The sequence below is a fragment of the Brachyistius frenatus genome, unplaced genomic scaffold (genome assembly GCF_029030835.1).
Source record: "Brachyistius frenatus isolate BFR_SWC_R1_liver_20210118 unplaced genomic scaffold, ASM2903083v1 Contig_38, whole genome shotgun sequence".
NCBI classification, from domain to species: domain Eukaryota; kingdom Metazoa; phylum Chordata; class Actinopteri; family Embiotocidae; genus Brachyistius; species Brachyistius frenatus.
The window spans coordinates 1,053,950-1,075,706 of record NW_027210637.1 but is presented as its reverse complement, the minus strand read 5'-3'; the positions used below and the strand labels follow the sequence as shown (position 1 = coordinate 1,075,706).

General features: G+C 41.7%; 2 protein-coding genes across 3 annotated transcripts; one reads left to right on the top strand and one right to left on the bottom strand.

Moving 5' to 3' along the window:
- On the top strand, positions 1-14,718 carry etfdh (electron transfer flavoprotein dehydrogenase). Its single transcript, XM_069701754.1, has 13 exons — positions 1-206; positions 895-1,053; positions 4,205-4,434; positions 5,525-5,606; positions 6,265-6,383; positions 7,174-7,251; positions 7,829-7,975; positions 8,074-8,214; positions 9,364-9,507; positions 10,380-10,548; positions 11,684-11,866; positions 12,089-12,310; positions 13,977-14,718. Exons 1-13 carry the CDS (start codon positions 176-178, stop codon positions 14,138-14,140), a joined length of 1,869 nt encoding a protein of 622 aa, XP_069557855.1. The 5' UTR covers positions 1-175; the 3' UTR covers positions 14,141-14,718.
- ppid (peptidylprolyl isomerase D) lies at positions 14,583-21,264 on the bottom strand. 2 transcript variants are annotated; one of them, XM_069701764.1, is made up of 10 exons: positions 21,099-21,264; positions 20,349-20,489; positions 19,624-19,730; positions 19,335-19,523; positions 18,139-18,261; positions 17,493-17,599; positions 17,161-17,302; positions 16,437-16,523; positions 16,096-16,138; positions 14,583-15,297 (listed from the first exon to the last, which is right to left on the bottom strand). In XM_069701764.1, exons 1-10 carry the CDS (start codon positions 21,181-21,183, stop codon positions 15,209-15,211), a joined length of 1,113 nt encoding a protein of 370 aa, XP_069557865.1. In that variant the 5' UTR covers positions 21,184-21,264; the 3' UTR covers positions 14,583-15,208. The 2 variants fall into 2 exon arrangements, with proteins under 2 accessions (XP_069557865.1, XP_069557867.1); XM_069701766.1 differs by lacking the exon at positions 16,096-16,138.
- Between the last annotated feature and the right edge of the window lie 493 nt (positions 21,265-21,757).

Genomic DNA, 21,757 nt, shown 5'->3' with positions numbered 1-21,757 from the left:
CGTCCGTGTTATGAGACCTTAATTTTGTTTTTGTTACGGTGTCGCAGCGTTTGTTTGCCGAGCGGGCGCTGGGTCACACACGAGCTGGGAGGACATTATAATAACTTCGGCTCATTTTGAAAAAAAAAAAAAAAAAAAAAAGGAAAAGCGTCCGCTGAGTGAGTTTGAACGAAGAATGCTTCCGGCAGGCAGATACTCGCGTCAAGGTAAGCTAACAGCTGGGTAGCTTCGACTTAACTTTAATGTTGTACCCGCTTTTTTTTTTTTAGTTTTTAGAAGTGTTGGAACAATTTATTCTTTGCGCCTAAAATGCGTGTTGTTGTTGTTGTTGTTTAGCATTACCCCCCCCCCCCCCCCAAAAAAAAAAAAAAAATTTCAGAATGCTAACTGTGTTAGCACCGAGCTAATATGTAGGTGAAAGTTGAATCCAGATGTGGGTCACTTGAACAGCGTCCTCAGCCCGGGGTTATATATATATATATATATATATATATATATATATATATATATATATATATATCCAGAAGTGTACAGATTATTATTTTTTTTATTATTATTGGGCCTTTTTGTTTTGTTGTTTTCAAAGTTAAATATAGTATTTGTAATCCCAAAACGTGTGTTTATTCAGCTGTAATTTAGCAGCGTCACAGATATTTGCTCCATGTTGTTGTTGTTGTTTGTGTTTTCAAAAGTCTCCCTTTCTACGCAAAGTGATCTGTCATGTTTTGTTATGTGTGATCTTTTTAAAAACAATTATTTATTTTTGAAGCCGTTTCGGATCTCCAATTAAACTTTGGATATTTTTTTTTTTTTTTTTTTTTTTCCAATCAGTCTGAGCTGGGGGTTTTATTTTTTTTTTTTTGACTGGGGTTGTATGTTTTCTTGTCTTTTCAGCCCGCAGGTGTATTAGGGCACTTAAAACGGTGCAGACAGAGCACGCTGCCCCTCAGCTGTACGCAACACTACACAGAAGGACATGCTCTTCAGTGTCCACGCCCCGCATCACCACACACTACACCATCCATCCTCGAGGGAAAGATCCAAGATGGGAAGGTAAGAAAGCCAGAAGGAGTACCGGGACCGGTTATATCTTTCTAACTGAGGCCAGGACGCCACTGATTTGTTTTGTACCCTGAACCGCTGCGTGTTATGTAATCGACCAGGTTCGCAAGAAGATCGATAAAGGGGTTTGTCTGTAGTCCAAATATTCTGTTTACACTGAACTCGGATAACCTGCTCTCGTCCTGGTTTCGTTCTGCTTTCTCCACCGTAGTGAAGAGTACATTACGACCTGCAATACGACTGCCGTATCATTTCGAAAGCCGTTTAGACGTGTTTGACAACTGAAAGCATTACGAAAGTTCACTCGACTGCATTACATATTTCGTTCCAGTTTCCACAAGTGTCACGGCACTGAGACCATCCTGTCATCCTCAGGGTGACCTCGTAACAGCTGCCAAAAAGGAAATGTGTCAGTCCTTGTTCTTCTGGACCTCAGCGCCGCCTTTTTAGACACATTCGAACAATAGACTGAGGCACAAAGCAGAAATATGAGGTACAGCTCTAAACTGGTTCTTTTTGTACCCGTCATATACGGGGAGACTGTGTGTCTGTTAAAAATCACACTTCATCTTTTTCTCCGGTCGAGTACGGTGTTGCGAAGGGGTCTCTAGTGGGACGAATTCTACTTTCCTGAGGACATATTATCCCCGGATATGTTGTTTCCTTTAGTTGTTTTTTTTTTTTTTTTTTTTTTTTGCTGATGTCATGCAGATGCACCAGCTCATGAGAGCAACTAAACCCGAGACGAAAAGCTCACTTCATGACGGTCTTTGCGATGCCCACCAATTGAATGTCACAAAATTTTCAACAACCGAGGGAAGTGACCACATCACACCTGGTTTAGCCTGATGGCTCTGGCTCCATGTTTTAGAATTATTTTAAGATCTTACTCTGGATTTTTAAGGCTCCTTTATGACCTCTTAGTTGAGTATGAGCCGGTATGTAGCCTGTTTTTTTTTATTTATTTTTTTTATGTTCCAGAGGTGCAGCTACAGTGGTGTGAAAAAGTGTTTGCCCCCCTTCCTGAGTTCTTATTTTTTTTCCATGTTTGTCACACTTAATTGTTTCAGATCATCAAACAAATTTAAATATTGGTCGAAGATAACAAGTAAACACAAAATGCAGTTTTTAAATGAAGTTTTTTTTTTTATTATTAAGTGAGAAAAACAATCCAAACCCACATGGCCCTGTGTGAAAAAGTGTTTGCCCCCTAAACTTAATAACTGGTTGGGCCACCCTTAGCAGCAGGTCTTGGTCTTGGAACTCTGCCATGCAGCCATTTTTGCTGAGTCTCTTTCTTATGGTGGAGTCATGAACACTGACCTGAACTGAGGCAAGTGAGGCCTGCAGTTCTCTGGATGTTGTCGCGGGGTCTTTTGTGACCTCTCGGATGAGTCGTCGCTGCTCTCTCGGGGTAATTTTGGTCGGCCGGCCGCTCCTGGGAAGGTTCACTGCTGTTCTGTGTTTTCTCCATTTGTGGATAATGGCTCTCACTGTGGTTCTCTGGAGTCCCAAAGCTTTAGAAATGGCTTTAGAACCTTTTCCAGACTGATAGATCTCAATTATTTTCTTTCTCATTTGTTCCTGAATTTCTTTAGATCTCGGCATGATGTCTATCTTTTGAGGATCTTTTGGTCTCCTTCACTTTATCGGGCGGGTCCTATTTAAGTGATTTCTTGATTGAGAACAGGTGTGGCAGTAACCAGGCCTGGGTGTGGCGAGAGAAATTGAACTCGGGTGTGATAAACCACAGTTAAGTTATGTTTTAACAGGAGGGGGCAAACACTTTTTCACACAGGGCCATGTGGGTTTGGATTTTTTTTTTCTCCCTCAATAATAAAAACCTTCATTTAAAAACTGCATTTTGTGTTTACTTGTGTTATCTTTGACTGATATTTAAATGTGTTTGATGATCTGAAACATTTAAGTGTGACAGGCATGCAAAAAAAATTGGAAATCAGGAAGGGGGCAAACACTTTTTCACACCACTGTAAATAACTAGAGGTAGGAGAGCTTTTGCAGTCAGAGGATGCTGAAGTCATGTCCCTGACCTCTTTCAAATCTCTTACGCATGCTTATTTACACATTCTTTCATTAGAGCGCTTATTTGATATGGAGCAACTTCAACTCCTTTGCTGAGGTGTTATATTCCTATATATTACTATTTTGTTTGTTTGCTCATTATCTCATGAGGTCATTGTTTTACTTCATTTTATGGTCTGCTTGTTATGAAATTGTTGCTTTGTGTTGAAGCACTTTGTAACGTAAAATTAGAAAAGTGGACTATGGTTAAAAAAAACAACAATTATTATTGTCATTATTGTGCAATCCCCAAAAATATTTTGATTTTGTATTGAGGATTATTGTATTTTGTATGATATCCACTGAGAGAGAAATGTCAGTGTGGATTTGTTTATGCTAGAAAGGTTGGACAGGTTTTATTCAAACCCTTCAAACTTTGAGCATGAGCAAAAGTCCTTCTGTCTTGTGACATTTTATTGGCCTTATGGCATTATTCCAAACCTAAAGGTCATGATTTTCCCTTTGCTATTTAGTTTCAATCCTTGTTTGACGTCACATTTAGAGTCATTAGTGATAAGAAGTCCATGGCCATTAGGGGGAGAAAAAAAAATCACCGTTTTTGCATTGGGTGTCTTTAATTAGTCTAATCCTCTAAATGTTGGTTTCAGGCCATGGCTTAGTGTGCCACAAAGGGCTGCAGTAAACCTCCTAAAATATTTCAAATGCTATTCGAATGAAGTGCCTCTCTTTTTCGAGTGTTATCTATATCTCCCTGAGGTCCTTTTCGCACCTTGCATTAACATGCATCTCCACATGCAGCAGCTCTCATCTGGGCCGAACGTGTGTCAGAAATTATAGATGTCGAAAAAGACTAAAAGAAAAAAAGTCAAGCCAGAGAAGGCATCAAGGAGACATTTTTTGTTTTAATTCACAGGGCGGTTGCTTCATAGCCTACTGATTCAGTTTGAAAGTGAATCTCTCTTACTTTCTGTACAATTCAGCTCTGCTCGGCCGAATCATGCAGGATTTTTATTGTTGCCTATTGTTGCATATTATTTCTATTGCTTATGCAGTGGAAGTCAGTAAGCTTTGTTACACACTGCTAATTGTCCCCTCCCAGGCGTCGAAATGGAGCGGTTCGCCGACGAGGCCGACGTGGTGATCGTAGGCGGAGGCCCCGCTGGTCTTTCGGCGGCCATTCGTCTGAAGCAGCTCGCCAACGAGCAGGGGAAGGAGCTGCGAGTGTGCCTCGTGGAGAAGGCCTCTCAGATCGGAGCACACACTCTGTCGGGAGCCTGCCTGGAGCCCACCGCCCTCACCGAGCTCTTCCCTGATTGGAAGGAACGAGGGGTGAGCGCCCTATTCAACATTTCTTCTTTCTGAGTTTATTGTATAGATTTTGGGCGTCTTCATGGCGTCGTGGTTACATCAGATCCTCCATGTTATTGTTGTAAGTTGTGTAATATATTTCATTATGTGACTGCATGTCAGCCAAACTACATTTAACATAGCTGCATACTGTACATTCTGTTACATGGTATAATTTATTCAATAACGTATGCATACGCCCACACTGGATATATATGTATATGATTATGTATAGAATTGAGTTAACACTAAAAACATATTATGCAATTGTAAATGTGTTTTTAATTAAGCAGTATTATACGAGAGGGTGAGGTGCCAATAATGATGTTAAAGCACACAATATAATATTGCGATTAAACAACAAGTTGCCAACTAAATAAAATTTGTAATCAAAATGTCTTTACATTGTGAGGCCGTTCGCTCTCAAAATATAAAACTTTTTGTGAGCGTGATCTCCGTTGCCATGGCAATACGTGGGATAAGACTAACAACTGGATAACAATCAGTCGCGTCAGTAGAAGCTTTCTTGAGATGGTTTCTCAAACTGAATAAATACAGCACACAGAAACACTAAACTGCTTAGCTCGCTCAATCTTGTTGTAAGTAAGATATCCGCTGAAAGAAGATAATGATGGAGTCGTGTATTTTTAAGATTTTCGCACCGAGTCGTGTGTTAAAACCGCCGCTAGGATTTAAAGTGCGCGGCTATCCGTGGTGCTCGGAGGGACAAAAATGGACCAAAAGAGACCCGATTTCGCCAAATGGGTCACAGTTAGTAGACCTATAGCAAGTAAAAACAACATTATATTGCATATATGAAATTCCATTCCAATTACATATCCCATTGAGAAGGCGGAGTGATATTTCTAGTGATGAGCAAGATGTGCTGTTATGGTGGTTTGAGCACTTTCCAAATGTACAGTCGACCAATCAGATCGCTGGGTCGGAACTACTTGTTGTATAAATGTTATTACATAACTCTGTATATGATGCGTAATCCACACAAATCCGTCGTAAGTCAGACTTTCAGTATAATATACACTATTTTAGTTTTTTTATGTTCTTCCCTCAGGCTCCTATGAACACTCCAGTGACTGAAGACGTGTTCAGCATTTTAACAAAGAAACACAGAATCCCCGTCCCCATGTTGCCGGGTAAAGAAACTCTTTCATTCTTGTTCTCCACATGATTGCTCTGAAAACGTCTTCACAGGTTGTGCCGCACGGAGAGGATATTTATATTATTATTTTTTTATTATCTATTATTTATTTATTTACATGGTTTCAGGCGGAGATCAGAAATGTTTTATTTACCTGAGTGATGAAAAAGAAAAAGTGTCACTTTTGAACGCACTCTTTAAATGTTTAAAGGGTTGTCACACCACCAAAATGTCAAACTTAGGAAACTTTACCAACAATAACGGGCCAATTGTTTGTCTTGTTCAATTATAATCTATGTATAACCAGATATGTAGCTTTTGCATAAATAGGCCCATCGTTGAGATTCAGTCTTTCCGTGTGGTCAAAAATTCCGACTGCTCCAATAAATATATTTACATTCTTCCAACAATCATCTTTTTTTTCTTTTTGAAGGAAAACTGCTGCATCTAGAAATATGGCAAACAAAAATCTTTTTTTTTTTTTTATTAGATATTATGATATGTTATAAACATTTAAGTGTGTTTGTTTGAATCAAATATCTTACGAAAAGGTAGAACAGCTTCCACTTGTTATCATAGTCGTATGTTGGTAAAACGCTGGAACACCTGCCGTGCTGACTTGATGTGTGCGTGATTTCTCTTCCTGTCTGCAGGCCTGCCTATGCAGAACCATGGTAACTACATTGTGAGGCTGGGGAACTTTGTGCGTTGGCTGGGGGAGCAGGCTGAGGAGCTCGGAGTGGAGATCTACCCGGGTTATGCTGCAGCTGAGGTGCGTTCTCCTTTAAAATCTTTTAAGTGTATGACAGTTTGCGTTCCATAAAAACACCTTAAAGATGTAATTATGTCAGGCTGGTGGTGTGCGAGTGTTTTTAATTTGCTTTTGTTGTTACTTTGTTTTTTTTTTCCTTCTGTATTGTATTCTTAAAGTTCTGAGGTTTTGTCTTGTTAAGTTGTAAAATCAAAAAACACCTTAAAAAACATTTCTTCTGTTTTTTGTTTTTTTCCTTTGTCTTTTCTGAAATTGTCATTTGTCCATGAAACCTGGTCTGATATTTTCAAAGCTCGGTGAGATAATATTTTTTTTGTAGGCTTTTTACTATTCTTAAAATTGCATTGTTTGGCCTGATTTAAACACTATAATGAAACGTAAATGACAACATATCGCTGGTGTTAACACCGCAGGTCTGCGATTTTAAAATTCATGAAAGAAAAATGGGAATTTGCCTTCCAAACCTTTGTTTATGTCTTACTTTGTGAAGTTATATACTGTTGTCAGCACACACACACACACAAAAAAACAGTTGTTATTCACATTTGTTTTCCATAAACTGCCTGATTTACCATCTTCATTCTTAGCTAGACAAAAACTCCATTGTAACTTACAGACATGTGTATACCTCCAGTGATCAACCATCATGACAAGCTGGTGTTGGCTTATTAAAGGCAGTAGAGATGTTGGTTGTTAAACCGAAAATGGCAGTAGTAAAAAGCCCCTGTTTGTTTTTGTTTATTCAATGTTTACAGTTCCCAACTTCAAGTGCTATCTGTATTTCTTTAAGGTTTTATTTCATGAAGATGGAAGTGTGAAAGGAATTGCCACTAATGATGTCGGCGTCGCCAAGGATGGCTCACCAAAGGTAATAAACAGTAACTACATTTCTTTCTTTTTTTTGTTAAGTTCCTTAAAACATTTTTTTTAAAGTTCCTTTTAATAATACTGTTTCACTGTTTTCCCTTTAAGGTTTTGAGCCTGGCTTCATTGGGCCATTTCATTCTAATTTACACATGAAAAACGTGGACACATCATGCCATTCATTTATAGTGAACACATGAAAATCCTGGACACATTGGAAACAAACGATCCGGAGCACAAACACTTCTCTCTAAGCATTAAGCCTAGAAAAATACAGGACTTCTTCTGTTCATGATTGATTCAAAATGTTTGTCGCATCAAAAGAAAACACGGCAACGATGTAGGTATTTCTGTATCGGGCAATATTAGCAGTATGTCTTATTATTACCATTCAGCATGGTTTTATGTTTTTGTAAAGGTTTTTTTTTTGTTGGTTTTTTTCATTCTGCGTATGCGTGAATAAAAATAAAAAAAAATCCCTTCAATGTGTTGTTACCCGAACAAACTTAACTCGTCTCTGCATTCAGTCACTTCTCTTCCGTGAGCTGTGTTTTTGAATGCTGTTCCTCGATTTATATCAGGATGTTTTTGAGAGGGGAATGGAGCTCCACGCTAAAGTCACGTTGTTCGGAGAGGGATGTCACGGCCACTTGGCCAAGCAGCTCTACAAGCAATTCAACCTGAGGGAGAACTGCGAGCCCCAGACGTACGCCATCGGTCTGAAGGAGGTGAATAATATGTTCCTGCCTGCGTCAATCTTATCGCAGCGAGGCTGTTTCGCACTAATCGTTGTATCTGCCAAGGACAATTTATCTTTCCTCCTTAGGTGTGGACGATCAATGAGAAGAAGTGGAGGCCCGGCAGAGTGGAGCATTCTGTAGGTTGGCCCCTGAACAGAAACACGTATGGCGGATCCTTCTTGTATCATCTGAATGAAGGCGAACCTCTTGTGGCCTTGGGCTTTGTGGTGAGTGACTTTGTAATTCTGCCAACGCGAAAGTGATGGTTATGTGACGCTATGCAGGCAGTATCTCCGTGAATAGACAAGCCTGTGCTTTGTTTGTGTTATTCACTCTGCTAAGTTGGAATACGTAAAACCAACTCGATATTTTCCACCGGATCGTATTTATATTGTACGATTTCGACGTTGTTCCTGTACTTGTTAAAGAGATGATTTAACATCGGTATTTAACATATTTTCTATAATTCGACTAACAAAGTCAAGTCAAAGCATAAGGTTTAGACTTTTTTAAAATGACCTTAAAAAAGGAAAATTCAGAAGCACCACTGAGGGTGATTACAGCTTTGAATCTACTTACTTATGTCTCTGCTATTTTGCAACACCTTGACTGCGCTCACCTTTTGTCTTTTTCTTTTTGGAGATCCTCTCCAGCTATGTCTGATTAGATGGGCTGACATTCGTGAATCATCTCTACTCGCCATTATTATTTGAGTTCAGTTCTGCAAGTTTAGCGCCGAAGGAGAGTCAGCAATTTGAATTGAGGCTCGTCCAGCTCTGTTCTGATTGTGTGCTTCCATTCGGTCATCGAATGAAAACACAAATCCATGGCAGCCTTCACCTCTACGTCCAAAGCCTTTCTTGGTCAATCGTCTATTCTGGCCTCTCAAATCCAGAAGCTCAAGCAGAGTCTCTGTCGACACTTTCCGCACTTTTATCTTTGCGAGTGCCCTCGGATCTATAACTCATTTACAAGGTGACCTCGGAGGACGACAGAAGCCCCTCGGCCGGTTTTACATAGAGAATGATGAAAACGTGTAGTGGCAAATCCAGCAGGGTGAATAGATACTGAAAGTAGGTTTGTCTTTATTTGTGTTTGCAATTCATTTGCAAATTCTGCCCATTTTAAGCTTGCAAAGATTTGACGCCCAAAAAGTTAGATCAGCTTTAGTTCAACACAAGAAGATAAGAAAAACAGATGTAGCTTCAGAAAATCATCACACGCTTTTCACATTTTCAGCCTGTATTTCTCTTACAAGGTCGCCACACTTGTAGTTTGGCTCTGATTAAACTTGTGATTTTTTTTGTTTTTGTTTTTGTTGTTGTTGTTTTTTTTTGGTCTCGTTTGTTTTGTTTTGTTTTTTTGTCCCACCCCAGGTTGGTTTAGACTACACCAACCCTTACCTGAACCCCTTCAGAGAGTTCCAGCGCTGGAAACACCACCCTTTTGTTGCTCCCACGCTGGAGGGAGGCACGAGGATTGCCTACGGAGCCAGGGCCCTGAATGAGGGAGGATTCCAGGTACTTAGTGTACTCCTCACATTTTCATTATGCAAACGGTTCAGCTGCGCGGCTTAAATCACCATCACGTGTGTTGTTAACCAGGTTTTTGATATGCCGTGTATAACAAAGTAGCACCCAAAAACTGACCCTATCTTAAATGTCAACAGTGTGAATAATGCCATATCACTGGGGATGTTATAAAATGCTACCGACTTCATTAAACCAGACACTTTCTATGGGGGTGTTTAATTATATTCATTTTATCCATATTTAATTAAAGCGATCAGCAGAATGCGAAATGTTGAATCAGATCTACTGAGGGAATAAATTAAAAGCTGTTGCCGCCTACAACAGAAGCAAACAATTGAACGAGTGAACCGAAATGTTCCCGGTTCTACTGATGAGGTTGGATAATATCATTTGATCTGACGGATATACATTTTCACACTTATTGGGAGAAGATCAAAGATTACAATACGGTTACAAAAATGACAAAATTCAGTGAGGAAACACCGACTTGTCTTAAAAACAGATTTCTCCTGGTACTAATGAAGTGAATAAAAATCCTTACATAAATATGCATGTATAAATTACACTGATTTTTAAAGTGTGCACGGCCACTTGTCATTTACACGGAAAGGTCAGTTGAGGGTAGTTGGAGCTTTTTGCGGGGCGTCTCCCTCTGGAGGTTTTCCCACTTTGTCCAATGGGAAAAGACCAGCTTAGATATAAATATAGGCGTTTTTAAAAAAAAATTCCCCCCCAATCCTGGGCCATTTAAATTTAATACAATGAAACGCCAACTGTTTCAATGAAAAACACGCGGCCAGGTCTTCAAGATCTCAGAAAGCAGAAAAAACAAAGTTAAAAATGAACTCTTTCCTCTCCAGTCTCTCCCAAAGCTGACTTTCCCCGGAGGGCTGCTGATTGGCTGCAGCCCCGGCTTCATGAACGTCCCAAAGATCAAAGGCACCCACACGGCGATGAAGAGCGGCATGCTGGCCGCCGAGGCCATTTTCCCCAAACTGACGGCAGAGAGCCTGGACTCGGAGACGGCAGGTACTCAATTTAAGACCCCTTTTGACATCTTCGCCTGCCGGTTTTGGTACATATCGCCCCAGTTCGGTTCCTATACGCACTGGAAATGCCTTTTAACGCGTTAAATGTAAATGATTGAAGATTCAAAGTGTTCTCGCTTCATCCTCCTCGAGCTATGAGACGCACTCTGCTGCTCCTTGGAATTAAATTGCCCGTCGTTCGTGTGGCCGCCATCAGCGAAAAGTGTCTTGACACAAAGTTCATGAACTCTGCTCTGCTCGGAAGATTGCATTGTTTATTTTTTTATTGCAAACTGTGGATCATAATATACATCTACGACATGCAGACTTTATACCGTGTCGACGGATGGTCTAGAAACCGAATTCATTAAGGCGTTTTTTTTTTTTTTTTTTTCCTCTGCGCCGGTTGAATTAGGTGACTATACAGCAAATGAACCGGGCCTTCGATAAATGTATGTTTCTTTTATCGTCTATCCCACTATGGCCAGCAAATAAATAGCCTAAACTGTTACCGTGAATGGTTCAGACGTGGCAGGAAGCTCATTTGTTTCGTGCTGTTTTTTAAATTTTTTTAAATTTTGTTATAGTCTTCTTGTCTACTCGCAACTTGGCTGCTTGTAGTGGCGGTACTTCTCTGCACACTTCGAGTACCCCTCAAATTGCTGTATCAAACAAAAATCCCTTATGCAGACGGAGCTGATTCTGCAGCTTTCGGGAACACTCGTTGGTACCAGCATTCATTTCAATATGCAATATTCAATATGCAAGTACTACAAGTTTGGTTTGAAAGCCCCCTTCCAATGTTTTAAAGTGCATCAAAAAGATTCATCAAAGGACTCGTGCCATTTGATATACATGCCACCTCCACTTTCTTTTTTCTTTTTAAACCAGAAACCGTGTCGTAGCTGATGAGGAAAGTCCCACGGGCATCACCGTGAAATGTTTTTAAAAGGGACTACTTGTTGGAATGGAAAATGCTAACATCCATATTGCTGTACATGTAGAAAAACAAGTCACTCGAGTAAGGTCAGGATAAATCAAGGTTTTACACCGCACAACAACAACAAAAAAGCAGATAAGCAGAGAAGAAATTCAAATCCTTTGCTTTTCTTTTTTTGTTTTGTTTATCCTCTCAGGACTCCACGTACCAGAGTACGCCGAGACCGTAAAGAAATCATGGATTTGGAAGGAGCTGCACTCGGTGCGGAACATCAGGCCGTCCTTCCACAATTACTTTGGCCTGTACGGCGGGATGGTCTACACCGGCGTTTTCTACTGGATCCTCAGAGGAAAAGAGCCCTGGACACTCAAACACTGCGGTGAGTACCGCAGGGAGGAGCGAACCAAAGTACGGCGCTGAAATCATCTCGAGCGTGTAGCCGTGACCCTCGCCATCGAATGTTGACTTTTTCCACCGCGGTCGCCAGCGGGTTTTCTTTTCAGCTGAGGTCGTCTCATCTCCGCCGAGGGAGAGAAAGAAAGAAAGAAACAAAAACAAAAAAATCAACATTTCGTAACCAGCTGCGTTCAATCTGTCTCAGGCACCGATGCGAACCAGCTGAAGCCGGCCAAAGATTGTACGCCGATCGAGTATCCCAAGCCCGACGGGAAGATCAGCTTCGACCTGCTCTCGTCCGTGGCTCTGAGCGGCACCAACCACGAGGGGGATCAGCCCCCGCATCTGACTTTAAAGGATGACGGCGTCCCGGTCGCCAGGAACTTGGCCATTTACGACGGACCCGAGCAACGCTTCTGCCCCGCAGGTAACGCCGTCCTGACCTGCGTGAAGAGCACTTCCGCAAACACGCGATGCATCCGCCCAGCAGATAACGGATAAGCTCTCCCACGTATTCTAGAATGTCACAGTTTAGTTTTAGAAATCGAGCTTTTAAAAAAATGTGTCGCACATCCACATCAAGTAGAGTATACATTTATATATAGAAGACACTCAATACACTGCGATGTTTGAGATTTTAGTGGGAGTTCATAAATCAGTTAGCAGGACATTAATCTGACATTTGTTTGATAATTACTTTATTTTTTTAAAGTAATCAAAGTAATTCAGAACAGAAACAAATTGTAGTTGCAGTCGTTTCAACTAATCTGTAATTTAAACGTAATGGTCGCCACGACGATCACCTTCACGTGTTGACAAAAGCATCAAATTCTCATACGAGACACTGGAACCGGCGAAGGTTCGGTACTTGCTGTTCGAGCAGAGTCTTAAATAACCCATCTGTTATCCAAACGGCGCTCGGGTACGCTTCCTCTCGACCCACCAACGACTAATTGTTCCCGCGGTAACAGTTCAGAGACAATCGACGGTGAGCTGCTGGCTACCGCGGGTCAACGTGCCCGCCGGAAGGCCGGATTGTGTTCTTACACCGAACAAAATTATAACGGAGAAAGGAAATCTCTGGTGCAAACAACCAAACTGTAATAAATTAGTAAACATTTCCAAAAAAAAAAAAAAACAAAAATCCTGTTTTTCTTTCTTTAATTGCCACAGGCTTTGTTTAACATCCACAGCTAGTTCACAGTATATGTGGGGACATTGTTGTCAGTGGTAGTCATAGTGTGTGTGTGTGTGTGTGTGTGTGTGTGTTTATATTTAGTAAGCCAGACAGACTTCTCAGTCTCAGGTTGCTGGCTGCTCTTATCTCATTTTGAATGCAACTAAAGCTCCTCTTGTCACCTGCTCCATGTGAATTCTCTGGAAACTTTGGAAGCTGACGGCGTGTGCGCGGCCACGCCGAAGCTCAATGCAGCGCTCCCGTGTGCTCCGACGGACGAGGGAGAGATTGAATAAAGCGGCCCCCCAAAAAAACGACTGGTTAGTTCCGTTAGCGCTGCAGCGTCGGGTCGGCGAGGTTAATCGTTTTTTATTTATTTATTTTTTTAATGAATGGCTGCGAGACTACTACCGTTGTCGGCCGGCGATTTCTCCAGAAATTAATACACGGCGTCCGAAAGCCGGCGACAGTCGTGACGGCAAGAAACCTGCAATATCTTCTTGAATCCGTAACTCGTCCTTCAGAGTCTCAAGGAGACGGTTCATTGTTTTTCAGCTCAAGACAGCCTCACAGTGACTGATTATGTTCTCCAAAAGTGAGTCTAGTTATTAAATATTAATTTACAAAGTGTTCAATTGAGTTTTTTTTTTTTTTTTTTTACAGGCGTTTGAGTCCCGTTTAACATGCACACGTCACCGAGGCAGCCGGTCAAGTTGTCTTCAATGAAATTAACTCACTTGCGCCCTCTAGCGGTTGGTGCCAAACCAATTAATCAGTAAACCATCACGCAAGCGCTGCACCGATTACTTGTTCCATCCTGAACGTAGCTTTCGTTTGTTCACATGTTTCATGGAAACGAAATATCCTCCTAATTATTTTTCACAATCTCTCTCTCTCACCCTCCAACCCAACCCAGGTGTGTACGAGTACGTTCCCTTGGAAACAGGAGACGGGATGAGGTTGCAGATTAACGCTCAGAACTGTGTGCACTGTAAGACGTGCGACATCAAGGACCCGAGCCAAAACATCAACTGGGTGGTTCCCGAGGGCGGCGGCGGACCGGCCTACAATGGGATGTGAACGACTTGAGGTTTTCGGTTTTCTTTTTTTTTTTTTTTTTAATGTTTTGTCTTGAAAGATAACTAACATACAGGGTTAAAATGTGCCTGCGTATAGAGCTTAAAAAAAATAAAATAACTGTAGCTGTTGGAGGGTACACAAAATATAATCTACGAGAAGAATGTTAAACAAAACACAACTGCGTTTTGTGATCAAGACGTTGGTTCTGAAATGATACAGGTGTGGTATTAAGTTTGGGAATTACCCATGCAAAAAAAAACAAACAACAAAATGACAGGACCATGTAAAACTGAAGTCGGGCTCATTCGTTGTTTTCATCACGATAAAGGCATTTTGAAATATATATATATATATTAAAAAAAAAAAGTGGGTTTTGTTTTGATGTTGAAAAAAAAAAGTATTTGTTAATATATTTTTCAAAATTATCAATAATTAAACAAGCTGTTCTTAATTTCAGGTTTATTTCAGTGTTACTGGTGGCATACTTAAGACAGCTTATTATCCAGACAGTACTGTATATATTATTATTATTGGAGGATTTATGTCACGGTAATGAATAAAGAAACACTTGACGGATATCCTTTTGTTTTATTCACCTCTGTAAAAAAGGACCAAACAAAAAACAAAAAGGGATGTGCTCGAGGGCACAGTTATCAAAATCCCCACCGTGAAATGATACAACATACACAATTTTACTCAACTTCTTCAAACCCCCAGCTCAAAGTCCAGTGTTAACCGCCTTCTTCAGCACAGTGGAATCAGACTAACGTTCAAACTACTCGTTACACTCAGGACGCTTGTTAGAATGAAGACAGGTCAAAGCTTAATACAGTTATTCCCTTATATGGACACAGACGGAGAGGAACACGAAAAGACCCGTCAAATCAAAATTACTGTACTCGTTTTGTTTTGTTTGTTTTTTTTTTTGTTGTGGTTTTTTTTGTTGTTTTTTTTTTTTTACCCGGTTACAGACTCCTTGCCTGAGTAGGTTCAGCTTCCACTGCAGAGATAACTTCAAAAATATTGATTAATGATAACGATTCTTTTTGCATCCTTCGGGTGAAATGCTCACGCAAACATTTTGGCATAGATCTTCTTTTCTCTCTCCTTCTCCTCCTGCATTTTAAGATGGACTCTCTTCACGTCGTTGCCGATAGCTGTCGAAAAGGAAGGAAAGGAAGGTGTAAGTTTGGTTTTGTCAGGCGAGAAGCTGAAGTATTTCTACTTTTGTCATGGATAACGTTTCACCTTAAATTATTCCGGTTTAAAACGTCGTTCTATGTCTCTGGAGTCCTCGGTTGCCACATTTTGTCTGTTTTACTGCACACTGTGAGTTTTATTTAAAAAGACAGGGTGGTGCTGAAGGCACGGGGAGCGCATAAAGCCCACAGATAGCTCCTATCTCTGAGCCTGCAGCCATTAAACTGTGGCTTAAAATATCAAAACAGCCCGAGCAACGCTGCAAATCTCCAGCTAGTCTTTTCTTTTTTGACAGAGCGCCCAATCCCGCCCGGTCCGATCAGGTTTTTTTTTACTTATTGGGGGGGATAAAGGGATTGGGAGGGGGGGGGGCTTGTATTACTTCTCATACTCCCCATTCAAAAATATACTAATTAACAGTTTGCATCCAAATAACTGGGCAAGAATCAAGAATCGTCAAAAGTAACCGAGTCGTGACTGTGCCGCAACTGACCTTCAATAATTTATTCTATTAATTCCAATTAGTAGGAAAACCGCACGTCACGCGGAGGGGGGGGGCAATTCATTTCCTGAGGCTATTATTCGACATGAGCTTGCAACAAAATGCGTGCGGATATGCACCTGAAGCATTACAATGGACTGAAGCTGCGTACGCAAATACGGGAGGGGAAGGAAAATATTTGCTGCAATCCGGGCGCGATAACAAATCGCCGCGAGACGTGTCGGCAAGCGAAAGGCGGAAGAAAAGACCTCACCTTTATCTTCTGGTGCTATTTCCTGAGCTTTCTTAAGGTCAGTCTGCAAAGTGAGAAGAACAGAAATTTGATTTGTCAAACCGCCCCGAAAAGATCAATGCACGTGGATTTTGTCGAGATGTGTTACTTTTCATCTGCCAAACGTTTGAACTCTCGGAACACGTTACGATTTCTTCTCGGCTTTCTTTCTCGACACGAGAGCGCCGTGCAGCCGATACCGCGGAGGTACGCGGTTTGGAGCCGCTGTGTCGCGCGGCGTCTCGGCACAAAAGGCTCTTCACCTCTCATAATATAATCTCTCCACAGCCACTCGGCAGACGGCGGCGCTTTATGGACGTTACCATGGCTTTGCTGTATTCCTTTAATCCCTGCCAGGCCTGGGCCCTCCGGAAAAGTGCCTTCGTGTTCGCTTGGTTCAGCTCTAGAGCCTGCGAGACAAAAACAGAAATGAAATCCTCTTGCACTTCAATGTTTATTTCACGTCTTCTGTTAATTAACAATTTGATAAAAAGAAAAAGAAAGAAAAAGAGGTCCTTTTATGTTCCCCCGGTCGCTGTTTGTGTAGGATGGGTTCAGCCCGTAAATGCGTTTTACACACGATTAGTATTCTGTGGGAAGTAAAAGATACACTATGTAATAAGAGTCATTTAAAAAGGAATAATTCATGACTGTGGGAAATTATTCTGTCGCTTTCCCAATCCACGGTGACGTCACTGCCTCCGGCCAAGAAGTTGCCTCGTACTTGAACCGCCCGAGATGAGATGTAACGTGATCGTTGAAGGTGTCGTTCGGTCAACAATCTGCAGATTAAAAGTGTTTCGTAGCTTCCGGGTCTGAAAAATGAGGCCGATGCAGAAGTGCTTTAAGCTGCGACGCCACCGAGTGTCGCTTGAGGTCGGCTCCCCCAAAAAAAACAGACTCCCAATCAATCAGTCATAAAATTCTAAGTCCATAAATAAAATTCAACAAGCTGTGTTTTGTTTTGTTTTTTTGGGGGGGGGGTGTCTGTTTGATTGACAGGCCTGACAACGTGTGTAAAGTGTGCCTTGTTGCGGCTCGTGTCACCTCGTTGCAGCTGTCCACGGCGTCCTGCCACAGCTGCAGCTTCAGTTTGCAGGCCGCCGTGTTGAGGAAGCAGCTGAGCGCCGTGGGCTCCAGCTTCTGCTGCGCCTCCTCCGACACTTGCTCTCCGCTCACCTCCAGGTACCTGCACAAGTTCAACATCTTGTTCTTAAAAAGGACACTATGGTCATTTAAATATGTTCATTTCAGATACGAGATGGGAGTATTTATTACATTTATGTGAATGATCCCGAAATCAAGTCATTTCATTGTTGCTTTTTAAAGTATGCCCCCACCCCCCCACCTTCTCACAAACACCTTGACACTGCGTTTACCTGAGGGCTTTACTATATTTGTTGACTGCGGCGTTCCAGTCTTGATTCTTAAACAGGGTGTTTCCGATGTTCTTCACGTCTTCGGCGACAGACAGAACTTTGTCGACCTGAAAAGGAAAGAACGGGTGAAAAATGACCCCGGAGATCTTAATTCCGTCTTTTATTTTGAAAAATAAAAAGATATTTCAGCCTTTTTCCTACTTGGCCCAATCTGCACAAATGGGATCCATCTTTTCTATTGCTTATGATTAGTCACAAATAACGAGCCTACTGAGCTACAAACCAAATGATTAAACGAGACCGGTTTAGTCAGACTAAATAAATCACTTCATTTCAAATTGAAGTGAGGACACTCAAAATGTCTGTGATAATATCACCCTTCATGAGGACAAGCCCTTGAGGTTTTTTATAATTGCCGTTTTCTTCCAGTTTTTCCGAGGCTGAACACGTCCCAGATCTTGATATTGAAATTTCGAATGTCTTCTCACCTGACTTTTGCACGAGGCGGCATTACGAACCCATTTTCCCAAAATAGAAAACGGCCACGTCGCTGGTCCTCGCGGAGCAGACCGATGCTATCTGCCAAAGTTATACCGCGTCCTTGAAGATCAAAAAAAAAAAAAAAAAAAACCTCCCTCATACTCACATCTTTAAAGTCGATCTCAGAGTCCTCGGGGAAGTCTGGGTGGGCGTCGCCCGTTCCGTCGTTCGGCGCCGGGCCCCAGCCGTCCCCGTCCTTGTGTTCGCCGCAGTCAGCTATGACGCATGGCTGCGGAAGGACGACATAAGCAGACACTTTTAAGATAGAAGGGGTATTATTTATAGAGGTATTACTTATAGCTCTTGGAGGGGAAAAAAAATTCTCACAGCGACTATTGAAATGATGTTTTTTGTCCCCCACCCCCACCACCACCACCACCACCCTCCAATCAACACGCCGTGTCAGCTTATGGCCCTGACTGAACTCCCTGGTGGACAGCGGCAGCTGCGGATGTGAAGGTAGTTGTGATCACGTCCGTTTCCGAGGAAGCGTTCCACACGGGACGACGCAGTCGAGGAATCTGAGCAATTTCCCTTTTTTGGTGTCTTTCCGTTGTTTTAAAAGGGCACGGGGGTTTTTTTTTTCCCGAGATGCCGGACCTCTTCCACAGACTCTCTCTTCAATTTCAGCATTTTGTTTGTTTGTTTTTTTTTTCTAGCGTACAACATGTTGGGAGGGAAGCGGATGTCTTTGCCGGAGCAAACACCGTCTGATTACAAAATTGACATAGCGCGCGGTCACTTTACTCCCAGATGCTGAAAGTCTAATGGTGACACACAACACTGTCAATAAGCTCAGCGTGCTCGGTTGCTGTGGTTTATGGATTTAAAATGAGTTGAATTTGTTATTGTGGATCATCGTCTATCCTCCCCCCCCCAAAAAAAAGGTGCCCGGCAGCAAATATTTACAGTATTCGACCCAAAGTCCTTTTTCATTACGACTCGTCGAACTTCATTTAGTGCCGGGGGGGGGGAATGAACGTAGAAATCTTGTTATGTAACATTTCTTCCTGTCATCCACCCCAGATTGCCCCTCAGCATCTTTCCAGGTGGAACATTTATTACCCGACGACAATAAAGTTCTGTCTCTACTTCTAAATGAAATGAGTTTTAACGTCGCCGCTGGCTGTAAGATGACGAATCGACCGCAGCCCAGTTCACCGCGTTTAAAAATGCGCCGTGGTTTCAGTCTCGACGCGAAAGAAAGCGAGACGACGGCAGAAGTGAAACCTCGGAACTTCTCATCGTCTCTCGTCTCGCTCTGGACGGAAACTGCCAGCAAACTTGTCAAAACGCGTTTACCTTTACGGGGGCGTCCTCCGTGGTGTCGAGGGACTCCAGCATTTTTACGACGCCCATCCCTTTCACCACTTGTCCGAAGACCACGTGCTTTCCGTCCAAGTGCGGCGTAGGCACGGTGGTGATGAAGAACTGGGAGCCGTTGGTGTTGGGCCCGGCGTTGGCCATGCTCAGCAGACCCACTGTGTCATGCTGCGTAGGGGATACAGGGAAATTACATTTCAATCTGAATCGGACGGGGGGGGGGGGGGGGACACAAATCTTCCAGTCGTCGGGTGTTCGGCAAGTTTACCTTGTAGTGGAAGTTTTCATCCTCAAACTTCTCCCCGTAGATGCTCTCGCCCCCGGTGCCGTTGTGGTTGGAGAAGTCGCCTCCTTGGATCATGAACTTCTTGATGACTGCCAAAACAAATTAAATCAATAAATATACAATTACTTTTTTCCAGATTAGCTGGTTTTGAGCGTCTTTGGGATAAAAAGAAAAACAAAACAAAAAATTGGACTGAAAAAGGCACTTGAAGCTGAACTACTTTTTTTTTTTTTTTTTTATGACAATTAATTATCAATTAAAATGTTGATGATCGTTGACAGTCCTAGAGGCAATTAGCCAACTAAAATCCTTTGTCCCATTTAAATGCTGATGACCGTTTGCGTGAACCGAGTAACTTTTACTCGTGTGAAATCTTTCAGCAGCACGGACACCTTAAAATAAATGCTCGTGATGCCCTGAGCTTCTCTCTTTTCATATAAAATATACATAGATATATACTGTACTGTATATACTGTGCGTTTTATATTTTTACTGCTATTTTATTGCTTTCTATTACTCTATTATTGCTTCTGTAGCGAAAAAAATTTCCCCTCGGGGATTAATAAAGTAACTACCTAACCTAACAGTTCATGTTTTGGGTCTCTATGCTTCCCTTTTCTCTCTCTGCTCTCTCCTCCCCTTTTTTTGTTTTTCCCCCTCCTAAATGTGACATTATCTTTTCCAGATGTGTGAAGGGTCTGTTTTACTTCTGTGGAACGGGCATCCTTTGAAGTGCAGCGGTTTCCCGGTGGATTTCCCGGTGCCTTTCTCTCCGGTGCACAGTGCCCGGAAGTTTTCGGCGGTCTTGGGGGTGATGTCGGCAAACAGCTCGAAAACAATTCGGCCGGCTGTAGAAAGAAGAAAAATAAATAAATACATAAATAAAAGTTGCAAGAATTACATTCTGTTTATAATTATTATATTTACCACCAAAAAAAAAAAAAAAAAAGTGTTGGCAGGAAATGATCGATGCCCATCCGGTGAGAACAGGCCAAAAACTACAGCAGAATATCCGGCTGGTCTGTTCAGAGTCAGCCGGCTCATCGATTCGCGTATAACGTGAATATCGAGCTGTAATCGAGCTGCGACGGCGTTTGAAATGTGATTATTACGGCGAAGCTACGCGGACTTCATGAGACAAAACAACCACACGTGGTTCATACATTTATAAAGACCGCCCCTGTAAATATCCAGATTCCCAATGGAAAATAAACGAGCCCTTTTTTTTTAATTATTATTATTAATTAATTAATTTTTTTTAAATCATCTCGACGTCGTTAACTTCTTTCTTCTTTTTTTTTTAGTGTAGAAATCAAGTTTTTGTTGAAGTGACTCGGGACGTGCTAGGATAATGCTAAGCTAACACGGCTAACGGCGAAAGTGGCCGCAAAAAGAAGAAGAAGAAGAAGAAGAAGCTGCGGGACGTCGTTTTGTTTTTAAATGGGATATTTCCTCACCTTGTTCTCCGTCGACTTCCACGTCAAAGAAGACGCGGGGGTTTTCGGGGTTTGAAGGCTTCTCGGACGGTGCTGAGAGAGACATTTTTTTTTTTTTTTTAGGGGGGAGAAAATCCACACTGGTTCTTGCTAACCTCGCTGAAGCCCGGCGGCCGGCGGAAGGAGATCCAACTTCCGATTGGACACTTCAAAATAAAAGACGAGCTTTAGTGTGTCCTTTTCTGACGATTAAACGGTAATAAAAAAAATAAATAAATGACGATTCACATATGTGAGTCTGAGACCTCGAAAAAAAAAAAAAAACACGCACACAAATAAAAGCTAAGGAATTTTCCTCCGAAGTAAAACGTATAATCAAAGCATAATTGTGAGTATGAGAATGTGCATGTCTTCCGGTCAATATTTCCAAAATAAAATTCGCATAAAGGACGACTGTATATGATATAATATAGATATTATATGTCACATTACACTGAATAACAATTCATAATGCATTTTTGGGGGAAATTAGTTATTTTATTATTTACTGATGGATAAAATAAGTTTGTTTCAAGGCAGTCTGGTAGATTTAATACTCAACAAATAAAGGGATTTCCTCACAATGATGTAAAAAAAAAAATCATATAAAACATAGAAAGATCCAATGTTGCCATAGATAA